Genomic DNA, 15,121 nt, shown 5'->3' with positions numbered 1-15,121 from the left:
AATAATAAGATGAAATAGTCAAGATTGGAGATATAATTCAGATGTTAATCCAAACATTTATGAAAGTGATGCCTTTCATGGCTTAATTTCACTGTGTTAATAAGATCTGAAACTCTGATTTATATACTTATTAGCACAGTTTCCTTTCTTCAACCTTAAGACTTCATTCCCTTTTGAAATGCTGGCTTTGACTATCATTATCACCAGTATCCCTTGGGGTTTCTTGATAGCAAGATGATTTCAATGACCAGATTCCTGAGATATGGGTGAGTTTTGCTGAACTCACAAAGGGGGTGTTTATAATTTTTATAATTTTTAAATATAGCCTTTGATTTTCTTAAAAAACTAGGTTTGCAGTGCCTGGATAGCAAGTGGAGTTGTAAGTGACCTTAATGATCTCCGAAGAGTTCATCAGTTGCTTGTTGCATCATTAACAAAAATTCAGGTTGGAAAAGAAGCTCTAAGTCACTTATATAATGAAAGTGCTTCTACCATGGAGATCTTAGCTGTGCTAAAAGCCTGGGCAGAGGTTAGTACTTCTAGAATTTTGGAAGTTGTTAATAAACATCTTAGGCCATAAACTGAAGTTAGCTATTTAAAACACAAATAAGTCTATGTTTAAGGTTGACAGAAGACTTTCAATATGAGGTGTATTTATATGCTAATTGATATTTTGGCCAAGGATTCTAAAGTATCCTCTGTTGTCTGTTATCTGCTGCTTTTAGCAGGGGCAATCATGAGAGACATTAATAGTAGCCAATGGAAATCAACTTTTATTGAAACCTGAATTATTGGAAATGTGGGTTTGCTCATATATTCTATCAACTCTATAACACATATGTTAATATTTTTTAGTGCTCTTTCATAAAGTTACTTGAATATTAAGTTGGTTTATTTCCTAAGATTAGAGAAATCTTGGAAGTGCTTAACTCTTCTTTATTTACTTTTCTAATCAGGAAGAAAGCTATATAATTTTTAAATTTACGATGGAAATGTTTACACAGAATAGTACAGTGAACTCATATATACCCGTCATCCAGCTTCAGCAGTTACCAGACTTGTCCAGTCTTGGTTCATATACCACTTTAATGAAGTATATAGTCTCAGATTGCAACTGAGAGAATTAACCAACATATAAGAAAGGGTTTCCTTCAGTGGGGCTAATTAAAATCAGAAGATTGTAAAGTGTCTATTTTTGTCATTATTTAGTGTTGACAAATCTCAGGAAGTAGTTCTGCCTAGATTTAATAAGTTGGATCTAATGATCTTTAACAGTCAACTCTAAATGCTTTAAACATATGCTTTTAATAGAGCAAACAGATTCTGTAATTTCTGTAACCTATTTTATAAATTACTCTGTGCTTATATAGTGTTCTTTGTAATAATTTGAAACTCTATACTCTTGCTTAAGCCATTACTTTCTCCTGTTCTCTCCTTAGTGAAAGTAATGACTAGCCAACAAGTTCCATGTAATTGAGGTCCATAATTATCTGAAATCCTTGGAGCCAGATATATTTGGGATTTAAAATTTGGATGCATATTTCATGTATTCATCTAGGATGTCTGGGACAATACCATAGAATCTGTAATCAAACACTTAAATATATCTGTGTGAAATGTTTGAATATTCACATTGTAGAAATAGCTTCACATAAATTTTTTTGTGTTTTGCCACCAGATTGATTTGCCGACAAACTTAGATTTTTCAGAGCTTTTTGGATTTTGGAGTTATGGATAAAGAGATAGTACACATTATGTACAATGTTGAATACTTTAACATTCTGTAGTCCATGTTAAATCTATATAGTTAAGCTTTTTATAGTAATTTAGTGGTAACATTGAAAGAAGATATTCAGCTTATTTCAATTCAGAGATGGCTGCCTGTAGCCATATTTTGAAATGGATTACAAGGCCATGTCTAGGCTTAGTAAAAGAGAGTGCCATGATCATTTAATTATAGCTGTCATGGTTGTAAACTGCAAGGTGGCAGCATATTTGTCAAATGTTTATTATCCCTAATATATCTCACTGAAGATAATGCTTTTGGATCTTTCTACCCTAGTTTTGTGTGTGTGGTTACATATGTATACCTTCTTGGTATCACAATGCATGTTAAGTCCAGGAGGCAGGCTCAAGGTAAGTCTGCCTCTTCAGCAAGATAAAAATATTGTAACACCTTTTCAGTGGATACGAGATTTTCCTATTTATAAAGTAACCTTTATACAGGTCTACATAATTGCTGTAGAAAGACATAAAAACCACAAACAACCTTTGAAGACTACCTGTTCAGAAGAGAGTGTCGGAAACGGGTCGATTTCATCAGACGGGCTGCTAGACTTAGTCCACGCAGATCTTGGCACATTAAGTAGGCTCTGGCTTGCTGCGCTTCAGGATTTTGCTCTCCTAACTTTGCCTTCAGAATTTGCCTGCCAGCTTCCTGTTGAAGGTAAGGGGGGGAAATATTTACATAATCCCTAGAATGACAGTCAGTAACATGTATTTTCAAAATTTCTCCGATAGCAGGTAATGTTTATCTGAAACATTTTCCCAGAATAATTTTCATTCATAGAATAAGCACGGGAGAGTTGCTTCAGGGTGGAGACCCTGAAGTTGAATCTCTAAGTCACAAGGCATGCTCGTCTTACCTCACAAGACACTGCCAAATCGCTCTCCAAAGTGGTTACAACAATGTATGTGCAACATACATTGCATACAAACAACATACATTACAAACAGCAACATGCTTCTGTTTTTCTACATCTTCCCATCATTATATGTTATCATTGTTAATAATTTTTGTCAATCTGATGAGTATGAAAGCGTTTCATTGGTTTATTTCCTAGATTGGGAATCTTTTTTCATTGGTTTATGGGACGTTTAAGTTTCTTTTTCCATAAATCACCTAGTCATAATCTTTGCCCATTTTCTACTATTTGACATTTTCTTACTGACTTATTAATCCTTTACATATGTTTAATACTATTCCTTTGTGATTCCATATCTTGCAGGTATCTTCTTTCAGCCTGTAGTTTGCTCTTTTATCTTTTTAAAAGTAATATAATCAGTTGTTTATGGTTTTTGTATAGTGCCTAATACGTCTTTGTAACTTAAGGTCATAAAGAAATATAAGCTTTACAGTTTTGCTTTTTATATTTTGGACTTTAGTCCAGCTAGAATTTATATTATGTGTGTGGAATGAGGATAGGGATCAAATTTTATTTTTTAATTTAAAAAAAAATTTAAATTAATCTTAATTGGAGTATAGTTGCTTTACAATGTTGTGTTAATTTCTGCTGTACAGCAAAGTGAATCAGTTATACATATACATATATCTACTCTTTTTTAGATTCCCTTAGGGGTCTAATTTTATAGTCAGTTATTAATATTGCATTTTATGGATTGGATATTTGGTAGCTGCTTTTAATTTTTATGTTATTCCAAAATGGCTATTATTTTTTTTTACTCTTTGCTATGAATTTTAGGGTCAGCCTATCAAGTTCTGTTAGAATTTTAATTGGAATTATACACAAAGAGATATGTGGAGTGTTTATTGTACTTTGTACCTTTCAATAGCATTAAAAATGGAAACAAAATGGAAATAAACCGATTTATTGACATAATTTATCAGCAAATGTTAATGACACATAAATTATCAAAATGTAGTGTTGGGAGGAGAGCAAGTTTGAAAGCAAGTTTAAAAAGGATACACACAGTATGAGGCTTTTAAGGAAACTCACACAAGAAATAACAGCATCTATTATTTATGAATACAGACGTCTAGAGTGAAAGTGTAAGACCATAATGAGAGTGATTCACAGTGACTTGAGGAAAGTGGTTACAAAAGGAGGGGCAAGAATTAGTGGTGTACAAAGTTTTAGGAGTTTTTTTGTTTGTTTTTTAAGAAAGAGATTTAAGAAAGACAAAATGTTAATCTTGGAGATAGGTAAATAGGTATCTGTTTTATACATGCATACACATACTCTGGTTTCTTTTCAGATCCTATAAGTCTTTCACCTTCTAAACACGCATATACACATCACATATTTGTTTTAAAATATTTTGTGATTAAAAATAAAAAGTGGGGCTTCCCTGGTGGCGCACTGGTTGAGAGTCCGCCTGCCGATGCAAGGGACACAGGTTCGTGCCCCGGTCCGGGAAGATCCCACGTGCCGCTGAGCGGCTAGGCCCGTGAGCCATGGCCGCTGAGCCTGTGCGTCCGGAGCCTGTGCTCCACAACGGGAGAGGCCACAACAGTGAGAGGCCTGCGTACCGCAAAAAATAATAATAATAAAATAAAAAGTTAAGAATTAGCCTGCAAATTTTCTTATAAAGTTGTAAGGATATATCAGCCCTGTGACCGAACAGTTGTGTGCTCAGGAGAAATAAAATCATTGATAACAAAATATTGATAATGTAGCAGCATGGATGAATCTCTGAAAACATTGTTAAACAAAAACATAGTCACAGGGACCTCCCTTGGTGATCCAGTGGTTAAGACTTCGCCTTCCAATGCAGGGGGTGCAGGTTTGATCCCTGGTTGGGGAGCTAAGATCCCACATGCATAGTAGCCAAAAAAACCTGAAACATGATACAGAAGCAGTATTATAACAAATTCAATAAAAACTTTTTTTTAACTTATTTATTTTTTTATTTATTTGGCTGTGTTGCGTCTTGGTTGCTGCGTGCGGGCTTTCTCTAGTTGCGGCGAGCAGGGGCTACTCTTCCTTGCGGTGTGTGGGTTTCTCACTGCAATGGCTTCTCTTGTTTCGGAGCACGGGCTCTAGGCGTGCAGGCTTCAGTAGTTGTGGCAAACAGGCTCAGTAGTTGTGGTGCTCAGACTTAGTTGCTCCATGGCATGTGAGATCTTCCTGGACCAGGGCTCGAACCCGTGTCCCCTGCATTGGCAGGCGGATTCTTAACCACCACACCACCAGGGAAGTCCCGAAAAAAAGCTTTTAAAATGGCCAACATCAAAAAAAGGGGGTTCCCTGGTGGCACAGTGGTTAAGAATCCACTAATGCAGGGGGTACAGGTTCGAGCCCGGTCCGGGAAGATCCCATATGCCGCAGAGCAACTAAGCCCGTGTGCCGCAACTACTGAGCCTGCGTTCTAGAGCCTGTGAGCCACAACTACTGAGCCCGCGTGCCTAGAGCCCATGCTCCGCAGCAAGAGAAGCCACTGCAGTGAGAAGCCCACGCACTGCAACGAAGAGTAGCCCCCACTCACTGCAACTAGAGAAAGCCTGTGCACAGCAATGAAGACCCAACACAGCCAAAAATAAATAAATAAAATAAATAAATTTATTTTTTTAAAAAACCTCAGTCACAAACAAGTACATACTGGATATTTTTCCATTTCTGTGAAGTCCAAGCACAGGCAAAACGTCTGTGGTGATAAAAGTCAAAAAGTAGTTGCCGGGCTCCTCTGGTGGCACAGTGGTTAAGAATCTGCCTGCCAGTGCAGGGGACACGTGTTTGAGCCCTGGTCTGGGAAGATCCCACATGCTGAGGAGCAACTAATAAGCCTGTGCGCCACAACTACTGAGCCTGTGCTCTAGAACCCGCGAGCCACAACTGCTGAGCCCTCGTGCCACAACTACTGAAGTCCGTGTGCCTAGAGCCCGTGCTCTGCAGCAAGAGAATCCACGGCAATGAGAAGCCCACACACTGCAATGAAGAGTAGCCCAAGCTCGCCACAACTAGAGAAACCCTGCGCAGCAACGAAGACCCAACACAGCCAAAAAAAATAATAAAATAAATGGATAAATTTTTAAAAAAAAAGTAGTTGCCTTGAGGTGTAGGGGACTGACTGGAAAGGGTCACAAAGGAAATTTTGGGATGATGGAAATGGTCTATATCTTGTAACAGATAAAAGGGAAAATGTAGTGTGAGCTAATCTCTTCGTTTATTCCTCCTGAAACTGTTTGCTTTCCCTTTTTTGTAGGTGGTGCTTTCTACACAGCAGAGACTAGTGAAAACGCAAAATTGCATTATTACAGCTCCTGGGCGTTTATCCTCCATGCTACAGCACTGTGGCTTACAAGCACAGGCTTTGTTGTTGCTGACCCAGATGAGGGAGCACCTAATCTCTCAAGGCCTGTAACACCAACTTCCATGTGTCAGGGGTCATCATCTGGGGCTCCAGTAAAGTCCCCTGAGGATGTCTACACTGAGAGATTCCATCTTATTTTAGGTCAGTAAAAGACCTTACTAGCTTCTGACCCTACAGAGTTTTTCTTGAATTGTGCCCCCTGCCTATCAGCTCTTGGTGGCTATTACTTCATTCTTTATTAGGCATTAGTGATAGCCTTGATGTATACAAGTGAGTAAGCTTGTATACAGCTTATAAAATTGCAAATTTCATTAAGTCTTGAATGCCATTACAGGCTGGCTTTAGCATCGAGTTGAATGTATGTAAAATTTGCAAAAGAAGCCTAGTTCTTTCCACATGCTTTTTTTTTTTTTGCGGTACGCGGGCCTCTCACTGTTGTGGCCTCTCCCGTTGCGGAGCACAGGCTCCGGACGCGCAGGCTCAGCGGCCATGGCTCATGGGCCTAGCTGCTCCGCGGCATGTGGGATCTTCCCAGATTGGGGCACGAACCCATGTGCCCTGCATCGGCAGGCGGACTCCCAGCCACTGCGCCACCACAGAAGCCTTGGAACTTCATTTTTAAAGTGAAGTATCTTTCTAGGTACAGTGAGTTTCTAGAATAAATATTTTTCATACTTACCTTGTTCTGAGGAAACAAGTTATTAGATCATTACCTATAAATAAGTTATTGATTTAAGTGACATGTGAGAGTTATAAAGGCAAGTGATTAAATTAAGTAAGGTTTATGGTTCATAGAGCTTCTGTTATTCCTTACCAGGCCAAACATGACCGGATTTCTTATTTCCTTGGGTATGTTAAAATTTTGTTTTCGCTTGCCTTGAGATGAGAACTTTCTAAAAAACATTTAGGACTTCCCTGGTGGTCCAGTGGCTAAGACTCCGCGCTCCCAATGCAGGGGGGTGCTCCCAATGCAGGGGGCCCGGGTCCGGTCCCTAGTTTGGTCAGGGAACTAGGTCCCACGTGCCGCAACTAAGAGTTTGCATGCTGCAACGAAGATCCTGCATGAGGCAATGAAGACCCAGGGCAGCCAAATAAATAAATATTTCTTTTAAATAAAAAAATTTTTCAAGATAAAAATGAACTTTTATATAACGAAGATTGGCAGGGCATAAGCTGTGCAGTACGGTTACCTCAGTTCAAATTCTTGGTGTGCCCCATTGTAATGGACCTTTAGCAAACTATTTAAGCTCTGTGTGCTTAAAAGGAGTGGTAATAGGGCTTCCCTGGTGGCGCAGTGGTTGAGAGTCCACCTGCCGATGCAGGGGACACGGGTTCATGCCCCGGTCCGGGAAGATCCCACATGCCGCTGAGCCTGTGCGTCTGGAGCCTGTGCTCCGCAACAGGAGAGGCCACGACAGTGAGAGGCCCGCGTACCACTAAAAGAAAAAAAAGGAGTGGTAATAATAGTACCTACTTTCTCAGATAGTGAAATGATATACTTAAAGTGCAATGCCTGATACATGGTAATCACTCAATAAATTTTAGTCAAAGTTATGAAACTCTACATGTTAAATTCTCTGGTGCAATTTTATTGTAATTTTTGCAGTAGTGAGCAAGCCTAATTGAGATTATTATTTGTGTATATGTTGATAAAAACAAACTATTAAGAGATTGCCTTATCACTTAATTGTTTAGTCTTAAATTCATTGTGGTTTATTTGCATTACCTTTTTGCTAAGTTTATTTGTATATCTTATCAAAATAGAAAATTATTTAACTTCATAAACTAAGAATCTCAAAGAAGCCTCGTTCTCTTTTTCTGCTTTCTACAGGAATCAGTGTGGAATTTCTGTGTTCCTTACGTTCAGATGCAACCATGGAAAGCATTACTGCTTGTTTACATGCGTTACAGGCCCTTCTAGATGTTCCTTGGCCCAGATCTAAAATTGGCAGTGATCAGGTGATTTCTTGTTTTTTGTTTGGCTTCTGTACATGTCAAGGAACAGGAACAGAAACATGTCCAGGTTACTACAGTCAATAGGGAGTAAACACGGAGAAGTAAAAAGGAGACTAAAAAACTGCACAGCTAGGCCTCAGAACTGAAATGGCATCAGCAACTGTGCTGACCTAGGAGCAGTCATACCTCTTTCTGTCTCTGCTTCTGTCGCACTTATTTCTGCTGCCACCAGCCAACCACTCCGTGTAGCAGCTCTTCATGTGAACTTTCTGCAATGATGGGAAGGTTCTATATCATACTGTCTTTGTCTCTTTCCGCTTCAGTGCACCCTGCTCTTCGTATATACCTGTATCTTATACCCCATTTCCCTGAGTTTCTTCTTGGTTCACGTAGTTATTGTCAGTTACGTAGTATTCCTCTTGGCTGAGTTCTCTATCCAAGTCTTTTTAAGAGACGACTGGCTAGTCTCTAGGTGGAGTCAGACACTAATATCAGACCCAGTTGTGACCATGGTTAAAAGATCACTGTACACAGCTGATTCACTTTGTGATACAGCAGAAACTAACACACCATTGTAAAGCAATTATACTCCAATAGAGATGTTAAAAAAAAAAAAGATCACTGTACAAAGAATGGCAGTTCCTTTAACTGCTTTCCCAAGAGCAACTCTGTATTGGGCAGGCACCCTTAGCATCAGGTACTACCAGTATATTGAATTGTATATTAAATTGACTCTTGGATGTTAAGAAAAATGGATGGTATGATTTCTTTTCTATACAGTTATTTAACTTATTACTACTATCGTTTATTAGGTTTAAAGTATTAATCAGGCTCCTGCCTGACTTGGATTGTACTTGAATAAATTTTAAACTTTTTCTGCTTGTTTATTCTGTATGTTAAAACAAGTATCATAGGGGCTTCCCTGGTGGCGCAGTGGTTGGAAGTCTTCCTGCTAATGCAGGGGATGCGGGTTCAAGCCCTGGTCTGGGAGGATCCCACATGCCGCGGAGCGACTGGGCCCGTGAGCCACAACTACTGAGCCTGCGCGTCTGGAGCCTGTGCTCTGCAACGGGAGAGCCCGCGATAGTGAGAGGCCCGCGCACCGCGATGAAGAGTGGCCCCCGCTTGCCACAACTAGAGAAAGCCCTCGCACAGAAACGAAGACCCAACACAGCAAAAATAAATAAATTAATTAATAAACTCCTACCCACAACATCTTTAAAAAAAAAAAAAGTATCATAATGACAGTTTTACTATTATTTTCAAAGATGAAAGAAAGCCACCAGAGTAACCAATAGAAAAGAAAAGGAGAAAATGAAATAGTATTTGTCCAGTGTATTTTATTCTTTAGAGAGATATTCATTCTGTGCTTAATAACTCATCCACTTTTAATGTCATACTTCGCCATCATTCTTTGTTAGTACCAGAAAACTTTAATATAAATCTAGGAATCTACATGGCAGTCCTTATATACTTTTAGCCACATTTTTCATCTTGTTTTAGAAATCTCGTTTGTTTTCCCACTTTAGGACCTGTGTGAAAATGATCTTTTGTCATAGTGCCATCTCCCACAGGATTGGACAAAAACCAACCTGGAGTTGGTTTAAAGTGGAGCAAGTGTTACATAACTTTATTGCCCTAACACCTTTATTTTTTATGGACCATTGTTTCTTTCTCTGAATTTTGTCATGGCATTTAACATTGGTATTTTTTTTTTAAGTATGTAATTTTCCATATAGTCTCACCTGTTTTCTGTGATAGGACTTGGGTATCGAGTTGTTGAATGTACTACATCGAGTAATTTTGACCCGAGAATCACCTTCCATTCAGCTGGCTTCTCTTGAAGTGGTAAGGCAGATTATCTGTGCAGCTCAAGAACATGTGAAGGAGAAAAGACGAAGTGCAGAAGGTGAATGTTCCTATAATGCCAAATCAATCACACGGCATCATTATTTTTTTAAGTATTGCTTATGTGTCTATGTCGTTCTGAGAATTTATTGTGTATAGTACAAACCTCTAGGTATGGCTTCCAAATCCTCTCATGCACCTCTACGTGTTAGCTTGGATGTTGTCAGTAGCTAAACTACTATTCCTTGGGAAAATTAGAATTTTAACAGCCCTGGAAGGAAAAAAAATTCTTTATACTGATTGAGTACCTACTTTTAAGTGTTTACCAATGTACTTGGAAAGAACTACTGACAATTCTTTAATAACTTAAGTTTTGCAAAGTGATTAAATTGTTCATTTACAAGTCAAATTTGGTATTGGTGAGTTTATCACTTAAGATTACATTTGACTACCTATAACAGAAAATCCAATACAACAGTAGATTTAAAACACGAGGACTTATTCTCTCATCTAAAAGAAGTCCAGAAGTTGGCAGTCCTGGGCTGAGATGGCAGCTTCTTAAAGACATCAGGGACCTCAGTTCCTATCTTTCTGCCCAGCCACTACCAATATTAAGGTGGTAAGGTCAGTGCTGGAGCTCTAGCTATCAGGTTCACACCTTAACAGCAAGGAGTTAACCAGACAATATTTTAAGGCTGAGAAGGTCACCGAGGATTTCTTTTGATCCATTGCAATAAGAAGTCCACATAAAGACAACTACTTTTACCTCCATAACTTTCTCTTTCATTCTTTAAGACCCAAGACTTCACCCATTTAAATGTGTTACCTACAACGGAAATGAACTAAACTGCCATCTACCAGAAGCAAAACAAACCTGAAGCATTTATTCAACATTGTTCTTTTTGTCTTTTAGTTGATGATGGGGCTGCTGAAAAGGAAACCTTGCCAGAATTTGGAGAGGGAAAGGACACAGGAGGACTTGTGCCTGGGAAATCTTTGGTCTTTGCAACACTGGAATTGTGTGTATGCATTCTAGTTAGACAGCTCCCAGAGCTAAATCCTAAATTGACAGGTAGCCCAGGAGTAAAAGCTACAAAGCCACAGATGCTGTCAGAAGATGGAAGTAGGTTGGTTTCCGCTGCATTAGTTATCCTCTCTGAACTTCCTGCAGTGTGCTCTCCTGAAGGTATGTTGTGGTGTTTGATTTGCTTTACTTGACCTGGAAGGAGAGAAATGGTTTTGATAGATAATGGAGGTAATGGTTGCTTATCTTTTCCTCATTACACAAATGCTGACCCCCAAAGCTTTGCATATGGTCTTTAATCCTCTAAGGTTAACATTACAATATTCCAGTAATCTGTTTTACTAAAAGGGTGAAAGTAAATACAGAGACAGCATGTACTCTACATAGATAGTCTCTTCCATGGTTGAGAATATTGTAAACCCATCGATGGCAATTACTAGCTCTTGGGCATTTTTTGGTATACAGTATCTAATGGACTTTCCCTACCTCAGTGACAACAGAAGCTTCTCATCATATCCAGTTCTGTTTTGAATCAAGTCCATGCTTTTAATATAGTGTTTAAGGCTCTGCAGAGTACAACTGCCTCCTGATTCCTTCCGTGTGAACCTTAAACCCAGGAGGCTTCATGCATATCCCTGATCTGTACTATTGTTGATGGTGTTACTTGATCCGAAATGACCCCAACCCCACCCCTTCTCTCCTTTGTAAAATTTTGCCTTCCTTTCAAGTTCAGCTCCAGCCCTACCTCATCTGTGAAGGCTTCCCTAAAAACTCTGGCTCATATTGAGTTTTGTTTTGTTTTTCTTTTTTTTTGTTTGTTTGTTTTGTGTGTGTGTGTGTGTATGTGTGTGTAGCTTCCATATGTAGATATGTAGTTTTTATGTGTCATATAGAGGTATATGTAATTGATTATTATAGAAAGAGAAGGTAAATATATATACAGACATATGTCTTGTTTCCAGTGAAATTTTGTATCCTCTAGTACATAATAGGGACTCAGTATTTAATAGATACTTCTTAATTGGTAAGCATATTTCTGCTTAAATGTGTCTTGACCAACTTACATTCTGTCCTATTTTTAACATGACTTTAAGCTTCAGTTTGACTTTTAAACGTGTATTCCTTGTTCTCACACCCTGTCTTACACCAATAGTAGCAGAAAAAGTGACTAGCAGAGGATTGGGGGCAAAAATATACGATGTGAGTTTTATTGATAGCCTCTGGGAAAATTGATTGACTATTTTAGCTTTAGTCTCTTCTCTTTCACTTTAAACAAAGTGACTTTTTAACTCCTTAGTGGCCATGGAAACTTTAATATTTTGTACTGAGTGATTCACTACAAATTGCTTCAAAAGGGTTTAATATAAAATCCAAATGGATAGTGATAGTGGTTGCACAACATTGTGAATGTACTTAATGCCACTGAACTATTAAAAATGATTAAAATGGTAAATTTTTTGTTTCATATATTTTACCACACTAAAAAGTAAAAATAAATTCAATGTTTGTCAACTACCAAATAAAACAAAATAACACAGCAATGGATAATGGTACTGTGATATACTTTAAATAACATCTCCAATTATAGCCAAAATTTAATCCACCCTTTAAAATCTTAAAGTTATTTAAATTATCTTAACAGTTATAATCCCTAATGGAGAATAATCTTAAAAGCTAGAAATCTTTGACATTATCTAACTCATTTGGTGATTTCCTTTGAGGAACTGTATATAGACTGAAATAGTGTTTTTTAAAAATATTACAGGAAGCATCTCAATCCTCCCTACTATACTGTACCTCACAATTGGAGTCCTCAGAGAAACTGCTGTGAAGTTACCTGGGGGCCAGCTATCTTCAACAGTTGCAGCTTCCCTGCAGGCTCTGAAAGGAATATTATCTTCTCCCATGGCCCGAGCAGAAAAGAGCCATACTGCTTGGACTGACCTTCTCCGTAGTGCTTTAACAACAGTTCTTGACTGTTGGGATCCAGGTAATTTAGGCTCTTTGGAAGCAGTTGTTCAGTTTGTTTTAAAAAGCAAGAGGGACAGTTTTTTGAGAATTAGCTATTTACTTGATCATGTTTGGCAGTCGCACCTAAAGGAGACCACGGTTCACTACATACTTGTTTAGAGGATATGTATCGTAGACAGAAAATATCTATGGTCTCATTTTAGTATCTTTTTTTTTTTTTTTTTTTTGTGGTACCCGGGCCTCTCACTGTTGTGGCCTCTCCCGTTGCGGAGCACAGGCTCCGGACGCGCAGGCCCAGCGGCCATGGCTCACGGGCCCAGCTGCCCCGCAGCATGTGGGATCTTCCCGGACCGGGGCACGAACCCGTGTCCCCTGCATCGGCAGGCGGACTCTCAACCACTGCGCCACCAGGGAAGCCCCCTCATTTTAGTATCTTTAACGTTAATGCAATTAAATGACTGGCAGCCTGTATGTTGACAGTGAGAGACCTTCAAATGTAATAGTATGTTAATTTTAAAATACAGTATCATCCATGTCTAGCTGACAGAACTTTTTTAATATGCACAATGTACTGAAAACTGCATAAGGTATACATTACAAATATAATACAGGACTGATCTGTCCCTCCAGGACCTACTAGCTAAGTGACTAGACAAGTTATCCAACTTCTCTGAGCCTTAGTTTTCTCATTAACAAAATAAGGAGATTGTGTTGCAGGAGACTGTTAGAGCAATAACATAACATGCGAAAAGCATCTCGCTTTTTACCTGGCATATATCTATAAATGATAGCTAGTATTATGTTCAATGTCCATTAAACTTAGTTTTTCCCTTTGTTATTGTTGAGTAGGTCTTATTTTCAACATTATGTCATGGTAATTGTAAAAAGTGTTTAGACATATTATAAATTATCTCCTTTTTTAAAAAAAATATTTATTTGGCTGCATCAGGTCTTAGTTGTGGCACACGGGATCTTTTGTTGCGGCGTGTGGGTTTCCCTCTAATTGTGGTGCACAGGCTCCAGAGCACATGGACTCAGTAGTTGCAGCGTGCAGGGCTGTCTAGTCGTGGCTCAGGGGCTCTACAGCGCACAGGCTTAGTTGCCCCGCGGCATGTGGGATCTTAGTTCCCCGACCAGGGATCGAACCCACATCCCCTGCATGGGAGGTGGATTCTTAACCACTGGACCACCAGGGAAGTCCCTATCCCTGTCTTCTTTGTTCTGTTTATCAGTGTCACAATTCACCATATTCTATTTTGTATGGTAAAAAGGTTTCAGTTGAATTCAGCATTTATTGACCACGTACTTTGTGCCCAAAGTTGGGAGTCTAGGGGAGGCTAGTGCCATAAGGTATGATTAATACCATAGGAGCTCCTTGAAGGCAACAGTAATGTCTTATTTATCACTGCCTTTCTAGTATTAAAAAAAGGAGATAGGGACTTCCCTGGTGGTCCAGTGGTTAAGACTTCGCTTTCCAGTGCAGGGGGTATGGGTTGGATCCCTAGTCGGGAAGCTAAGATCCCACATGACTCGTGGCCAAAAATCCAAAACATGATACAGAAGCAATATAGTAACAAATTCAATAAAGACTTTAAAATTGGTCCACATCAAAAAAAAAACTTAAAAAAAAAGACCAACTGGCAAAAGTTAGAGTAGTCAGCTCTGTTTGAGTGAATCAGGTAGAGTGTCACAGTAGGGTTCTCTGGAAGCTCATGCTGAGATGGAGTTTGGGGAGCAAGAGGCTTATTAAGGAACAAAGCCTGTGAAGGGAATGGGGAAAGCAATCTTGGGCTAAAGAAGCCAAGCTGCAGTACCAGCATCCAGCAAAGCTCAGCATGCCTGCTGGGCGTCTCTGAATATTGCCTGTCAGTGCCTCCCATAGGACAGCAGTGTCTACACTCCCTCAGATGTGGCTGCCCCCTGAAGACTGTGATCTCAGTCAAGCAAACTCGGGGGCTGAGGCCAACCCTGAGGAGCTAACAGCTGACTGCATGCCTCACAGCTGGGCAGCACCTGCCCTCACAAAGGGGAGCTCAGTGCTACACCTCTGTAGCTACCACAAGAGTCTTCTCAAAACAGTCAGTTTCTTAAAGGATTAGAAAGCATTCTCCATTCTCCACATGGACATCATAGAAAAGGATTCTCACGCAACATTTTGATCTAAGACCAGCAGACCTAAATAGCATGGTACATTTGGGGACGGTAAGTAGAGCAACGAGAGAATGTGGGTTTGAGGGGAAAGAGTAAGAGGGTGGTGAATGGTGATTAGTA

At 39.3% G+C, this 15,121-nt stretch overlaps 1 protein-coding gene and 1 long non-coding RNA gene across 14 annotated transcripts in view; one reads left to right on the top strand and one right to left on the bottom strand.

Moving 5' to 3' along the window:
* Window positions 1–15,121, bottom strand: part of LOC115852195 (uncharacterized) — a 121,897-nt gene that overhangs the window by 51,419 nt on the left and 55,357 nt on the right. For 3 of the 9 annotated variants that reach the window (XR_009563091.2, XR_009563086.1, XR_009563084.1), the window contains exons 4-6: window positions 9,753–11,074; window positions 4,472–4,578; window positions 2,283–2,433 (exon numbers count right to left, since the gene is read on the bottom strand). This is a non-coding gene — a long non-coding RNA (uncharacterized lncRNA). Of the gene's footprint in view, window positions 1–2,282; window positions 2,438–4,471; window positions 4,579–8,193; window positions 8,277–9,752; window positions 11,075–15,121 lie in introns of all 9 variants that reach the window. The other 6 variants (XR_009563089.2, XR_009563088.1, XR_009563085.1 and 3 more) reach the window with 6 other exon arrangements.
* The window catches only part of HEATR5A (HEAT repeat containing 5A), a 111,884-nt gene that overhangs the window by 90,534 nt on the left and 6,229 nt on the right, over window positions 1–15,121 (top strand). For all 5 annotated transcript variants that reach the window (XM_030854728.2, XM_030854727.2, XM_030854729.2 and 2 more), the window contains 7 exons: window positions 350–529; window positions 2,227–2,446; window positions 5,944–6,192; window positions 7,883–8,010; window positions 9,769–9,916; window positions 10,769–11,041; window positions 12,645–12,869. In XM_030854728.2, the coding sequence (XP_030710588.1) occupies window positions 350–529; window positions 2,227–2,446; window positions 5,944–6,192; window positions 7,883–8,010; window positions 9,769–9,916; window positions 10,769–11,041; window positions 12,645–12,869 (1,423 nt within the window). The remainder of the gene's footprint in view (window positions 1–349; window positions 530–2,226; window positions 2,447–5,943; window positions 6,193–7,882; window positions 8,011–9,768; window positions 9,917–10,768; window positions 11,042–12,644; window positions 12,870–15,121) is intronic.

This window comes from Globicephala melas, chromosome 2, assembly GCF_963455315.2.
Source record: "Globicephala melas chromosome 2, mGloMel1.2, whole genome shotgun sequence".
NCBI lineage: Eukaryota > Metazoa > Chordata > Mammalia > Artiodactyla > Delphinidae > Globicephala > Globicephala melas.
Note: the sequence above shows the minus strand (reverse complement) of the source record. Positions and strands in the feature narration are given on the sequence as shown.